This window comes from Terrapene carolina, unplaced genomic scaffold (genome assembly GCF_002925995.2).
Source record: "Terrapene carolina triunguis isolate 2854851 unplaced genomic scaffold, T_m_triunguis-2.0 Scaffold68, whole genome shotgun sequence".
Classification (NCBI taxonomy): domain Eukaryota; kingdom Metazoa; phylum Chordata; order Testudines; family Emydidae; genus Terrapene; species Terrapene triunguis.
In genome coordinates this window covers 2,478,974-2,494,219 of record NW_020664419.1, presented here as the reverse complement: position 1 = coordinate 2,494,219, position 15,246 = coordinate 2,478,974, and the positions used below count along the sequence as shown (strand labels likewise).

General features: G+C 45.3%; 1 protein-coding gene across 2 annotated transcripts in view; it reads left to right on the top strand.

Annotated features, from left to right (window-relative positions):
• The window catches only part of EXOC4 (exocyst complex component 4), a 611,454-nt gene that overhangs the window by 569,193 nt on the left and 27,015 nt on the right, over positions 1-15,246 (top strand). For both annotated transcript variants that reach the window (XM_026648604.1, XM_026648605.1), the window contains 2 exons: positions 1,207-1,385; positions 3,755-3,914. In XM_026648604.1, coding sequence (XP_026504389.1) covers positions 1,207-1,385; positions 3,755-3,914 — 339 coding nt within the window. The remainder of the gene's footprint in view (positions 1-1,206; positions 1,386-3,754; positions 3,915-15,246) is intronic.

The window sequence follows — 15,246 nt, the reverse complement described above, 5'->3', positions numbered from 1 at the left end:
GGCGAAAGGGCACTTGGCATTCTACTTGTGACAGTGCCGCTCATATCTAATCACCAATGGCCCTTTGTGCTTGTCTGCAAATGCAGCGAAAAGACATGCTGAGCGGTAGATACATTGAAAGTAGAAATCACCAGCCCAGTTTTTATGATTATTATTATTTTTAACCTATTTGAACTTTAAAAGGAAAATATTAAACTGTCACTTTATACAGGGCACGCTCATAATGTCACCTTTATCAGGCAGTTTCCTTAAATAAAAGATCTACCTTCAGGACGCCATCCAGTGTGTTCAGCAGCAATCTCCTTGCACTGTAACATCCTAAATATGCACTTTATAAAAATCAACCTTCCTGCTGTGCAATCAGCAATGTTTTCAGAAAACCTTAATGCCAAAGTCATGTTGAGGTCAGAACAAACATGCCAGTGCTTTGAGGGGGGGGGAGCCTGTTTCTCTCTTCCTATTTCACTTTTGTAGCAGTCTCAGTCCCTTTTCACAGTGCTAACAAAATATTGCCAATCAGTTCTATTTGGGATCAGCCAGTACACTAAAAGCAGTGTAAATTATTGAAGAACTGGGGACCTTAGACAGCTTCAGGGAAACGGTAATGAAATAAAGAGCCTTTCTCTGCTAGGCCACCGGTTCAAAGCCGGCTTAGGTCAGTAAGGGTCAAAAGTGACTGCTATCTGGGGATTACTCCGTGATTTACATGAAATGAACTTTTGGGTCTCAGTCTAGCTCCAGAGAAGAGTTTTTGCCACCGGAATTGTCACCCTTGTTAACAGTTTCAGCGGAAAGGCCATGGCGGCTTAATGTGGCCCCTCCAAACCATGGTGGTGGTTCAGTTTCTGCTGCCTGTTGCTGCATCTGCTCTGTGCATCGTAGAGGACTTGATGCAGCTCCCGTTAAAGTGGAGGGTCTCCCATTGGCCTCAGTGGGAATTGGACCAGCCCTGAGAGGACTTCAGGATATGCAGCGGTCCATCCAGCATGTTTAGACCACCACTAAATTAATCCCAAGCACTTTTTTTTAAAGGAGGTAAAACTTATTTTTCTTCCCACTGGGTCTGGGTACATGAGAAAATAAAACCCTTTGTCGTTATTTTTCCCAGCCAAAGCCATGCTCAGTAAGGTCAGTATCTCATTTGGGCAAACGTTAACATCTTACTGTCTTTCTCTCTGTAGCAACTCTCTGCCTTCTGTCTTCTAGAGTTCATTGCTTCCATTATCTGATCCCACTGGCTAAACAAGGGAATTATGCCATAGTGGCCAACGTGGAAAGTATGGATTATGACCCCCTTGTGGTGCGGCTAAATAAGGACATCAGTGCCATTGAGGAAGCGATGAGTGCCAGCCTCCAGCAGCACAAGTTCCAGTATATCTTTGAAGGTCAGGCATTTGCCGGTGCGCTCAGTTGATGTGCTGGGAGGAAGGTGGGGGGCTGGGAATATGCTCATCAGCGTTAAAACTATCCACGATATGGATCTGCATGGAAATCATTTTTCTTTCTCAGCCTGGAGATGACAACATTCTTGTTTGGTGAAGACTGACTGCAGAATGGTTGCCATCTGCTCCAGATTGATGAGGAGACCTGTGCAGGCATAGGGCAGATGGCAGCCCTGCTGCCTCCATGCCACTCCTTAGAGTATATCCATAAAATGTGAGGAATGGGCCCAGATTGAATGGGAAAAATACAAGATTAAGTACATGCAGTAAGGAGCTTCATCAGGAAAGCCATGTAGGAGGGTTTATATATTACAAACATAGCTATTGTAACCCACACACCTCCTGGGTGTGGTGTTCTGTCCCCTCTAATAGCACCGAGACCACTTAGAGATTAATGAGTCTGCTCTATAGCATTAGCTAAGGGCCATGTGACTTTTGGCTCATGCATTTAGCTCCAGAGGTCCCAGATTCGATCCTGTCTGCCGACAACCGCTGTCTGTTGGTATTACGCTATGTTATGGAGCGGTCCCTGTTAGGACCGAATACTGTTCTGTTTCTAATATTAAATTGGGAGAAATTCCACAGCTCTCATTATTTAAAGATCTTTAAGAATCTAAATTATGTTTCAGTTAATCTCATCTATATTCTGTGGCTTTAACACACCATTCTAAGGGCTTGGGTGGCCATAAGGTGCATCGTTTTATTCAACAGATTGTACAAGGTCAGGAAAAGTACTGTGAATCACATCAAGTGTCTGATATGATGTGCTAGACAGAAAAAGGGGATGCAAAAACAGGGTTTTACAGTGCTGGTTCTCCCCAGATTCCAGGCCATTTGAATCCCCTAGTGGAAGTTTTGAAGATCCATAAAGTTCCCCAACCCCCATTTCTTCCCACCACTGATAGACATTTTTTTAGTGCACAAATCCCCTGGGCTGAACAGAGACGTTTGAAACCACACCAGTCAAAGTACTAGAATATCAAATAAACTATAAATATATCATGAAGGACGCTGCCAGGCACAGACCTTCACTGGCAGAAGGATGGACTACAGACTGGAACTGGTCTTTGGTATCTCTAACCTTTCTGATACTGTGGCAGGCTGTGATCACACCAATCATGGAAAAGTGCTGTGTAAGTCCAACAGTTTGTGTTCAAAAAGAAGGAAATTCATCTCATAGCAATGGACCCTACACAAAGCCTGGTGAACCATTTGTGAGCTACTTCGGCCCATAGGGTGAAATTTCTGCCTCTGCAGAGAGCCAGCTCACAGCCTGGTCACCTCTTAATCCTTATTTTGACTATTTACAGTGAATATCAGCACTACATAGGCCTTGCGCTTGCTCTCTCTGGTCAGGTGTGAATTCCCTCAATTCACGGTTTAAGTGGTGCATATGGCTTTGTACAAGCCTTTTTTGCTGGGGTGAATTTGACCTTAAATTTGTTTGTCATGAGACTATTCTGGTGTTGGAGTGACTCTGGCAGCCTGCTTAAGGCAAGGAGAAAGACCTCAGTGCAATTATGCTCCGAATATGACTCTGTAAAGATAGCATCTTGTTGTTCCCTGTGCTTATTCTCTGAAAGTGGCATATATATCAATATTTACAAGCAAAACCAGATTTGTTTCCTAGCCACCTGCCTTGGAGGATCTCTATCTGGAGATCACAGCATGCTTTTTCTACTCCATGCATCATGACCAACCGTGATGTTTCTGCAGTTAGAACTGACCTGATGCTGATAGCGCATGAGGCAGAATTCAGGGCAATGCAACTCACTCTTCTCCGGCAATATTGGCTTTGCTGGGCTGACAGTGCATTAACAAGAAAGACAGAAAAAAACCCTTGATTTTATTAGTAGATTAAGCTGCTGTGACTCAGTAGATATGTGGAGTAGCAGAAATGGTCAGTGACAAGATGCCATAAACACTTCTGATGTTCTAGTCGAGAGGAGCTGAACAGAAATTAGCCTAGGCCTGTTTATAATTCATCAGGGTCTATTTGAAGGTCCTGAAATATCCTTGGCTATGAGAATTTCACAGATAATGGATACTTCTGCTTTTTTTTGGTGTGTCCAATTTTTTTATGAATCAAGAACTTTCGGTGGGAAGTCACTTCAAAACCCACTGAGGGTGGTGGTAAAGGCCAACTTCAGAAACACCTTAGGAACGTGAGCTGCATCATCTATTACAGATCTGTTTTAATTGTAGGCACCTGTTTAAATGTTCTGTGTGGCTGGTGACTACAAAGCAATCTCTTGCTAAACATTTTCTTCCTCTTTGCAATTCTTTGGCTTATCTCCCCTCTCCCCTCCCAGGCTTGGGCCACTTGATTTCCTGTATTCTCATCAATGGCGCCCAATACTTCAAGCGCATCAGTGAATCTGGTATCAAGAAAATGTGCAGAAACATCTTCATCCTCCAGCAGAACCTGACCAACATCACCATGTCGCGAGAGGCCGACCTGGACTTTGCAAGGTGTGTTGGAAATCATGCCCCTTGTTTGTTAATGCTGTGATATCCATGGTGACAACAGAAGTCACCTTAAAAGGTTAAACCATCCATTGTGTAGGTGACTGAATAAGCTGATCAATGGAGTAAAACCTCAGAACTGTTTGAAATGCCATCCACTTCTCCCTCCGCTATACAGCAGACTCAGCAGAGAATCATTCAATGGAATGAAAGTCACTTTGAGTTTATCTTCCACCAAATTAGTTGCATTACAGTTGCTACATGCTATCAGCTTGCTGAAGGTTGATACCTGTACTTCCCCCTCGAAAATGTATGGATAGGTGGCAAGATCAGGGCTCCAGAATGCTCTCTCCCTTTACCGCTCTTGGGGGGTCGGGGAGGAGGAGGCAGAAGAAAGGCAAAATCCACTGTGCATGTTGTTTGTCCCTACTTCACTGCTTCACTTATTGTCCTCCATGCTAGTCTCTGTGCTACTGCTCAGAAGACATTCCATTAACATCAAAAGAACATCACGATGCTGCTTCTGGCCGCTCTGCGGGTACATTCTGGCAGACGTACCTGCCATAGCAAGCAGTTGTGAAAGAGACAGCTCATCGTCTTAACACAAATATTCCCCCTCGCCCAGAAAAGGTCACATAATGGGATGTAATGGAACCCTTGTCCCTCAGATGAAGAAGAATCTTGTATTCATTTGAAACTGAAGAGGGAATTTTAGGGAGGCAGACTATAGTTGCCCAGACTGGAATTTGACCATGACACTGAGGTTAATGCCCTGCTCGTGTTCAAATCGCTTGAGCTATTTTATTTTATTTTATTTTTTAGCTCTTTAATAACCCAATGATAAAAATCAATGTTAAGCATAAAGTAAAAAGCTGACCTCTGCAGAAGTCAAGAGGCAACAGGATTTGACAGATATTCATTAAAGCTCCATAAGGCACACAAAAGGTACAGCAAAGTCATATCCCTATTTTATAGAGGTGAAAAGTGAGCCTGGGAGGTTAAAGGACTTGCCCAGGGCCACAGAATGGAGATGGTGTCAGAGCTGGAGTTGGATCCTAAGATTTCCTGACTCCCAGTCCTGTACTTAGACTTATAGACCATGCCTCTCTAAAGAGAGAAAGTTTGGCTTTTCAGTCCTTTTTCAATGTACCTCCAGCTCCCAGGTGCTGAGAATTCAATCTCACAAAAAACAGACGGAGCTTTTGGAATAAGCATGTTAACAAAAGCAAATGTTCAAACACACAAAAAGAACTGCATCGGCTTGGCAAATGGATATAAGAACAGAACTGGTGTCTCAGATCTATTGGTTCACTCATGCTGGTAGTGACCATTTCAGTAATAGGCAGCTGAGCACATATGAAATATTCATAGGGAAGAGTTTGGGGGGCTAGAAATCTAAAAGCACAGGTGGGTGCAAGGCAAAAATTGTGTCCAGCACTTTGGGCTAGAACAGAGGTGGGCAAACTACGGCCCGCGGGCCACATCCGGCCTGCGGGACCTTCCTGCCCGGCTCCTGAGCTCCTGGCCTGGGAGGCTGGCCCCGGCCCCTCCCCTGCTGTGCCCCCTCCCCTGCAGCCTGAGCTCACTGCGTCGCTGGCGCAGTGCTCTGGGCAGCGGGGCTGCGAGCTCTTGCCAGGCTGCGGCTCTGCAGCTGCACTGCCCAACCCGGTGCTCTGTGCTGCGCGGTGGCGTGGCTGGCTCCAGCCGGGCGGCGCGGCTGCCTGTCCTGGTGCTCCGGGCGGCGTGGCTGTAGCGCCGCCAGCCACTGGTGCGCCAGGCAGCGTGATAAGGGGACAGGGAACGGGGGGGTTGGATAGAGGGCAGGGGAGTTCGGGGTGGTGGTCAGGGAGCAGGGGTGTGGATAGGGGTTGGGGAGTTAAGAGGGTGGGGATCAGGGGGGTTGAATGGGGGCAGGAGTCCCGGAGGGCAGTCAGGAAGGAGGGGGGGATTGGATGGGGCAGCGGGGGGCAGTTAGGGGCAGGGGTTCCGGGGGCCGTCAGGGAGAAGGGGTGGTTGGATAGGGCAGGGGTCCAGGGAGGGCAGTCAGGAATGAGAGGAGGGGTTGGATGGGGTGGCGGGGGGCAGTCAGGGGCGGGAGTCTGGGGCGCTCAGGGGACAGGAAGGGAGGGAGGGATGGGGCAGGGGTCCCGGGGGGGCCATCAGGGGGCGAGAAGCAGGGGGGGTGAGATAGGGGGTGGGGGCTGTTTGGGGAGGGCTCCTCCCTTAAACGGCCCTCCATACAATTTCGGAAACTCAATGTGGCCAAAAAGTTTGCCGCCCCTGGGCTAGAACCAACCCACAAATAATGGAAAGTGGATTTTGTCATGATTTGGCCATCTCTCTCAGAGACTGAATTAGGTTGAAAGTCTGAATCGCTCACATTAAGTATGACTGAGTGCTTCATTTATTTGGGCGCTTAGATGGGGTATGGTATCATTACTGAGTTAGTCTATTCCTAATAACACTGACATGGGGGAGTTCTGAATGTTGAGGCCTGAGGAGGGAGAGAGATCCATTACTAGTTCTCCGAGGAATATAATTCCCAAATTCAATCATCCGTTTTAAATGATTTTATGTAGTTGAAATGTTAAGTAAATTAGTCCAGGTTTTTGGCAGGCAGAGCATGGCTTGAAGATGTGTTAATGGTAACTGGCATCTGAATAATGAAACGTTGACCAAGCCCTAGTGGAGGTTGGCATCCTTGGGCCATCAGCTGTTTGCAGAGGCATTGGAGGCACTAGTTGAATAGCGATGGAGTCGTGTCTTTCAATGCCGCATTGTGTGTCACTTGGGAAGGGCTAGAATGGAACATGTTAGCCCCACTTCCTTTGTGTGACTCTCAGTTCATCATGGTACCCTGAATTGAAAAGGGCCACTTCCCCATCGTTAGAGTTTGCAAGGTGAGGAATGAGTTTTCTGTACAGCACCATCAGCTCCTTTGAAGCCACTTCCTCCCTTAGTACAAGTTCAAGAGCATTTTTGACAACTCAGATGGCTGTATTGTTTTTCTTTCTTTTGAAGCAGATTTCGGTGACATGTTACATCCCTTTGAGTTTCAAATTACTATGGAATCCAGGTACCTGGGTCTCCACTATTTGAACCTTCCTTGCTAATGACATCCCTGTTTCACTGACACCTGCTGAGCTGAATTTGCAGTTATCCAAACACATTTAATGTTGGCCCAATTAGTGGTCCAGCAATCAAATCCTCCTGTAAATATAAAATAAACAGAACAATATCAAAAGAGCAAAAAGTAACACTGACAGTGATTCTGTAGCACCTCTCATACTAGGATTTCAGAGCACTCTGCAAAGGTAGGTAAATATCATTTCCTCCATTTTATAAATGGGGAAACTGAGTCACTGAGCGGTCTTTGTCACACACCTTGTCAGTATTAGAGCCATCCCAGAAGTCCTGATTCCCATTCCCATCTGCTAACAACTAGTAACGCTGCCTCTGCTGTTGGGGAAAATGACCTGTGACTGTAGAATGTGACAGAGTGTTCCTAAACCACATTTAATCCAGTCTGTAAAACACTGCAACCCCTGTATTTCCAGTCTCTTTCTGTAGAAGCTTCCTTGAAGCAAAATAATCCATAGTTCATTCCTATGAGTTTTTTTTTTTAAAGGAAATTGTGACTAGTGCATATGTTACATATTTCAAATAGTTCTGTATTTAGTAAATCAATAAAGATGGAGAAATAGCTGAACTGTTTCCAATAGAAAAAAATCATTTGTATTCCAGTTTTCATGAGACTATTTATTGTACAAGTTCTTTGTAGTTCACATTCAGATTTGGGTGGCTGATGTTCCCCCTGGCTAGGCATTCAGTGCTGATATTAGCTCCCTTGCTCACCCTGTTGTTATTTGTCTGCCCATTAGAGTTTGAAGTCTAGAGTTCAATATACAGACAAATACTATTGAAAGTTAATATGCAGCTCTCTTCACATGTTTTAATTTTGGAACAAGACAGCTGGTTAGGGTGTACATTTCTTCGGTACATTGACACATCCGAGCTCTGGTGTGTGGTGTTTTACAGTAGAGGCTGGTGCCATCTGAGAAAGGGCTGGGGGAACCAAGCATATTTGTGTTCTCTGGGGGTTGGTCCTTTTTTCTTCTTTACATTCCTCAAGGGTTTGTACAGAGCACTGAAGAGCGTTGCTTACCCTACCTAGTCTGGAGTGGCTCCCTTTGGAAGTTTATTAGCAACCTAACGCAGAATAAACCTCCATAAGGAAGTATGAGTGGGAAGCCCTTTCTTCTATGAAGTCAGAGCCATGCAGAATATTCTCACTGAAACCTGAATCCACATAATACTCACCTGGTTCTGGTGAGACTTTGCAGTTTCAACCACATTTATTAAAAGGTTTGTGAACCTGCAGTTCACATCAGAATCCTGTGAAATTCACTGCTTTGTGGGGTTTTAATATGATGCAGAAGATATTTCAAATGAGTTTTACTTGGAGATTTTGGGTTCGCCCTCTGCTCCAAGTTAAGTCAGGGAAGGGAAGAGGAACTCTACGCAAAACCACATCAAGGGGAATGTTGGCATGTCAGAGACAGCTCTATTAGCGATGGTCTTGGGTATAGTTGGTCTTGCCTCAGCACAGGGGGAAGGACTGGGTGACCTCTGGAGATCCCTTCCTGTCCTACATTTCTTATATTCTATGATTCTGTGTTTCCCTACAAAAAGTGAAATTGCCAACTTTCATACTGCTTTAGAAATAATTGTATCCATTCACATAAGAGGAGGTGTTATTGATGCAGATAACTGACTGCTGTATTTGTGCATTGCTCTGTTTTAAAAAGAAGCTATAAAGATCAGTTTTCTAAATTTTATACTAATATTTTCAGGGATTTGGGCAGAGATTGCCTTTTTACCACATGTGTCTAGTGTCTAGCACATTAGGGCCCTGATTGCTGATTGGGGCCTCTGAATACTACCAAAATACAAATGAATAATAAGGGGTTTCCTCCTATAATAAGTCTTTATTTAAAAAGGACATGCGCTGCAAAATTTAGATCTGGGGCTGTATTTCAAAGGAGCTGAAGTTCTGAAACTTTCAGATTCGGGGTTTAGGTTTGTGCCATTGTAGAAATCAGAGACTAGCTGTGAAATTTGCATGTGAATTCAGGTCTGAAATGCATGTGTGCACACACACGCACATCTTCCAAGGTGTCCAGATCTCAGTTTCTGGTTCAGACAGGTCTTTAAATAAAATGTTCTTCCACTGTTAGAGGGTTTATTCAATGGAAGACTTATTCTTCTGCCATCCTGTTGTTCTCTCATTCTGATGCATAGGGTGATGGTATTACTGCCTTCTTCCAGGAAGTTAATTGAGTTGGGCGTGAGAGAGTGATGTAAAATGTTAAATTTCTTAAAACAGCATGTAATTTTGACCTCTTTGGCATCAGGTGGATTGAGAGTTGCTACTGTTCGCTACTAGGTCTGAAAGGCTAGTTTGTGCTGGAAGATAATTGCAGATTACCTAGAGGGAATAAGGATATTATCAGACTCCTTTAGATCAGTAGAACTCATATGAAATGACTTTGAATCAGATGTAATCTTGTTTCTCCAGCCCGAGCCATGGGGCCAGCCGAGTGGTTAATGCTCTACACAGCCATGTCTAGGACACACGTTTGACTTCAGATTGGCCTCTCTCTTCCCTTCCCACCTTCACACAATTTAACTGGTGCTGGGAGCATTAGTTAATCAGGTCCATCTGTTTTTTGCCCAGCATTGATCACTCTGGCCAGTTCGTTTAGTATAATAGGGATGTGACAGGAGATAAACTTTTCCTCCTTTGGAAAGGAGAGAGGCACAACACACAGGGCTGACAGTGGGAGTGTAAGGATTACACTAAGTATATAAAAGACTCTGTGGGGTGGGAGAAGATATTAAGTTGGCATCTAAAAGTAAAACTCCATGTTAAAGGAAAGTAATAATGACTAACTGGGCGGGAGACAAACACATGCATAGCAAATCTCTTGTGGTGAAGTGGGGGAGCCTCTTCTAATGTGGGGCCTAATTTACAAGAGATGAAAGGCAATGGGTCCTGCAGACACTGGGAGATCCTGTTCCTGCTACTCTAGAAACTGGGCTCTTGAACTGAAAGGCATCTTTCTAAGAGGTATGGAGTGTGTTTCCATTGCAGTCAAACCCAGGCTGTCCTAGAGAACGCCCAGTGAAAAGGGTATCAGAACAAGCTGTCAGCATTCCGGACATTGTTCACAGATTGGCCATGAATAGGCCCTTGAAGTGTAGTTCACCTGCATATAATCAGCACCGTCTGTATGTCTGCAAGGACCATCTTGAATGTTTATCCTACAGGAGGGATAATGACCTTTATTTCTGCTTCGCAGTGAAATGCAGCTACTGTTGCTGCTCTTGTCATTGTACGTCTCTGCAAGTGGCCATCCAGCTACTTGCCGTTTACTCATAATGATGTTCCAACATACATGTAGTTGCTGGTATATGTACACTCTAAGGGGTAATTCCTGTCCCACCATCCACTCAGCCAGAGAATGTCCTGTCTGCAGCGCATTCAGAGACAAGATAATGACTGCAGTCATGTGGGTTTAGAAGTAGTGAGGACATCCCGATGGTTTGTAGGAAATCACTAATGTCCCAAGAAAATTAAATGCACAGGCCCAGAATCAAACCTACAAATCTCTTTTCCCAGAGATCACCAGGCCAGGCTGTATTTTCCTAAGTGGCTGCACTGCTGTTCTCAAGCCACTCAAGCTGAGCATTGGCTGCTTTTGATTCCCACGGAGCATTGCCCTCGGACCAAGGGAGGCTGACCACCATTCACCTTTCAAAAAGGCTTCCGCTTTCATTGGTTTGGTTTGTTGTTAAATAGGGCAAAAATTTGGCCTTTAACGTTTTTAAAGTTTGTTAGTCTCTAAATAAAAAAATTAATTAATGGAGATATCCTATCTCCTAGAACTGGAAGGGACGTTGAAAGGTCATCAAGTCCAGCCCCCTGCCTTCACTAGCAGGGCCAAGTACTGATTTTGCCCCAGATCCCTTAGTGGCCCTCTCAAGGATTGAACTCACAACCCTGGGTTTAGCAGGCCAATGCTCAAACCCTGAGCTATCCCTCCCCCGGAGGTGCCACAAGTACTTCTTTTTGCTGATACAGACTAACACGGCTTCCCCTCTGAAACCTGTCCTCATTCCAGAGCATGCATTTTCTTTTAAACTGATATTGTTTCTAAATGTTGTCGCGGATAAACAGCATCCTCATTGACATATCCTCAGTGACTATCCTGCCACTCAGAGGTGGTAGGATAGTTACACGGGATGCAGGCTTGCTTGTGTTGAAATAATTGTCAGTGGGAGCAGGATCAGACTCAGTAATGGGATTTCTGAGAGGCTTCAATTCCTCACTGCAATGCCGTTTAGGTTGCTGGGTTCCAAGAGCCCTCTTTATTCTGGGATTGTTTGGTTGGAGATATTTTGTTTGGCTGTGTAGGAAGCCAGAGTCTGATCTGCATGTGGCCGTCAGACCACTAGGAATTAGCAGTAACATGCTGCCATCTACTGGAGTTATCCAGTGGGAATTGGACAGCAAGAGTGCTTTAGAGGTTCCTCAGAAATCTTTGTGCAGCTGAAATGTGATCCTCCCAATGCTCCTGAGTCTGGGTTTGATTGCCAATGCTACACCGGGGTGAATATATTATTTATCTTTCTGTTTTTGTACTTTTTCTCTTAATAAATATATAATCGAGCACATTTGATGCCTGTGAATCTAAGAGGCTGTGGAAATAGCTAAAGACAGGCATTGTTCGGGAAGCTACTGCAAGTTTCAACGGAACACAACTCTGCTGATGAGCTTCAATTCCGACCTGCATCCAGTGTACCTTAACCTGCAGCAATAATCCCTAGCTTGGAGCCTTACGCAACTTTGGCGGGTTTTATTCCAGGCCTACTCTCTCCTGTGCTGGTTTTGTGATACTCGCTAGAGCTCCCCCAGACTCCCATTTCACTTGTAACTGGAACAGGATAAAAACGTGCAGGTCAAAAGGGAAATATTATCACGGCTCCTGATTCAGTGGGGATGTGTGTTTGGGGACTTCAGTCTAACCAGAGGGTGCTGCCTGAATGGGTATGCCTGGGCACCCTATGCTATATCAGATAGTGGGCCACCAAGCCTGACCACAGCAGAGATGTAAAACCAGAGTGGGCAAACCCCTCGAAAGTATATTGTAGGTAACAGGATCTGAGCAAGGCAAGGACTGGTTGAACTAATAATCTTTTTTCCATTTCTAATTTCTATGGTCCTAACACAATTTACAGTCCACACTCAAGTCCTGTTATTTCCATGGCCTCCCTGCATGGGAGCCTCTTCTGCCATACTTAGGCAGGAGAGAGCTGGGTGGGTGAAGCTAGACAGTCTGCATTGGACACAGTGCTCTAAGTGCCAGAGGCGGGGGAGTAATGGAGCAGGGTATGTCCATGACCAATCCCCCATCAGGCACTGGTTGTAATATGCAGTGTGGAAGAGCAGATACCATGCTGATGAGCACAGTATAAGAACCTGAATAAGTAGAATAGTTGAAGTCACGCCTCTGGATCAGGTACAGCTACAGTGCATTTCCTCAGTTGATGGGAGACATGCCTGCTCCTCCAGGCAGGGATTCCAGGGGTCCCTCTGCCCTCCACCCCCCAAGAACCATCCCAGATTCCCAAATGTTCAATCACTCTGCCTTGGCTAGAGTCGTTAAAAATGGGGAGGCAATATGTTTTGATGTGTAGGAAAATAGCTTTCAGCGGCTGACGATGAAACCGGGGCGGGGGGGGCAGTTCAAGGGTTAAGTGCACTCCCCCAGGTGCATTCACAAGGCTCCCATTTGTGGATGACCTGTACTCAGACCCAAGCAGTGGACTTGGCCATAAAGGCTTCATGCTGCAAGGTTTGGAGGTGCCCTCAGCTATCTGTAGGAGTTAAAGATGTTCAGAACTGAGCCCTACTGGAGTTACTCTGCAAAGAAACCAGAAGCAGAACTGATTGTAAGGGAAGCTCTCCCAGGCTGAAAGTCCCCTATCTGGAGCCAAGGAAAGACATGTTATCTCCATGCTTGTGAAGTCAGACCAACATTGTGTGCTTATAGAGCATTGCCCCAGATTTGCTTTTGCTCGTTTTAATTAAAAAGTTGTTTTATTTTTCAATTAAGAACTTGGCTTCAAAAATATTTCCTTTTCCTTTCTTTGTCTCTTGTTTTTTCCCCCTGTAGTTTTCATTGAGCTCTGATCTCAGCACAGCTTTAATTAGCTGTAATTAGTGGTTTCACTGCATTAACCAAATATCCTAACTGCAGAGGATTAAAAACCACTCCTCCACTTGATTGCTTTTCCCATTTGTGTTGGGTGATCAGAGAATGGGCTTTCCCCCTTGTGTCTCTTTACTGGCTGTCTCACATGACACAGGTGCAGTGGGGAACTAGGGACAGTTGCTTTCATGAGAACATGAGAACGGCCATACTGGTTCAGACCAAAGGTCCATTTAGCTCAGTGTCCTGTCTTCTGACAATGGTCAGTGCCAGGTGCCCCAGAGGGAATGAACAGGGAATCAAGTGATCCATCCCCTGTCGCCCATTCCCAGCTTCTGGCAAACAGGCGCTAGGGCACCATCCCTGCAATAGATGGATCTCTGCATGTGTAGGAACACACTGGAATGAATGCCCCATTGGGTCATATGGTCCAATTTCTTATGTCCAGAGATTCTCAGTGCTTCAGAGGAAAGGTTACAAACCCACACACATACCTCAATGCACATAGCTAATTGTGCAGAACTATAGCACAGGGCAAATGTGTCACCCTGCCCCAGCTGCTGATCATCTTGTGCCCTATGAATATGAAAGTTGAGGAGTGATTTTTTCACTCAATGTGACTGCGATTGATATTCTTATTCGCACGACGGAGAGGTTTAAAAATACCTAATTTTCTCAGGTTCCTTTAGTTGTCAAGTAACACCTACTGGTGAACAGCTGAAATGTTAGTATCTGTCGAAAGGCACTCGCTGTGTTCAGAAAACCGCATCAGAAACTCTTACTATGTATTTGCATGCCAGTAACACTTAGAGGGCACCAATGAAAGATCAAGGCGCATTGTGGTACACGCTGTACAGATACATAATAAAAATCCAGGCCCTGCTCCAGAAAGCTCCCAGTCTAGGTTATGACAAGATGTAACAGGTGGGGAAGACAAGATGAGAAAGCAAGCAAGTCATTGCACAGTAAATGCAGTACTCTCAGCTCACCACCTGTTGGTTCATTTCAAACGTGTTTGTCCTCTCTCAGGACTGAGGCTATGTTCACATTACAGCTTAGATCGGTGTAAGTTATGTCTCTCAGCGGTGTAAATAAGCCACCCCCCGAGCGATGTAAGTTACACCGACCTAAGCGCTGGTGAGGACAGCGCTATGTTGGCAGGAGAGCTTCTCCCGCAGACACAGCTACCGCCGCTCGCGGGGCCTGGAGTAATTAATTCGGCGGGAGAGCTCTCGCCTGTAGACTTAGCGTGTCTGCACTAGCAGCGCTTTAGCGGCGCAGCTGTAAGCTCTGTAGTGTAGCCGTAGCCTCAGTCCTTGGAAGTTTTGTTTCTGAGTTTGCCAAAGAGCAGAAGTCCAAAACGATGCATCAGAAAAATGTCTCACCTGGTGCTGATTTTCCATGTTTGGAAATTCAAAAACACCTTCATGGAAATGTACCAGACGTTCTAAAGCGAAGAATCTGACTCTTGGGGGATGATATTTCTCATGTTTGTCCTTAAGTCGTTTTTCTATAATGTGAGCACTTGAATGTAAGGGCTTGAATGAAAATGACTTAGCCATGGGTTAACGATAATGTGTATCTGTTCTTTGTTGTGTATCCTGATTACAAGCCCCTGGAGAAAGGGGTTTTGTTGCCGCTATTACTACTGTTTTACTGTAGGTGTCCAGAGTGCATGAGACACTTCACTGATAAACAGAACATCTGTGGTTCCTGGCCCCCCAAAGAACTTACAGTTTAAGGCCCCAGTCCAACAAAGCACATAAGCAGGTGCTTCACTTTAAACACACAAGTAGTGCCAGTGAATCGTTGAAATCAATGGGACTATACTTGAGCTGGGTTGGAACCTAACTGTACCCGTGACACAGTGAGCAAAGGCAGTAGAGAATGGAGAAGATAAGAACTAGACCGATAGAAATAAGGCAAGGAGAGTAATATGTCAAAAGAGGGGGAGATGCTGGAACACATTGATAAAGAGCACCGAGTCCCTGGGACACAGGTGGTAAGATCCAAGCGCTCCGAAGGGACCTGAGAATAAAGTGGGTGAGCTGAGTTAGGCTGGA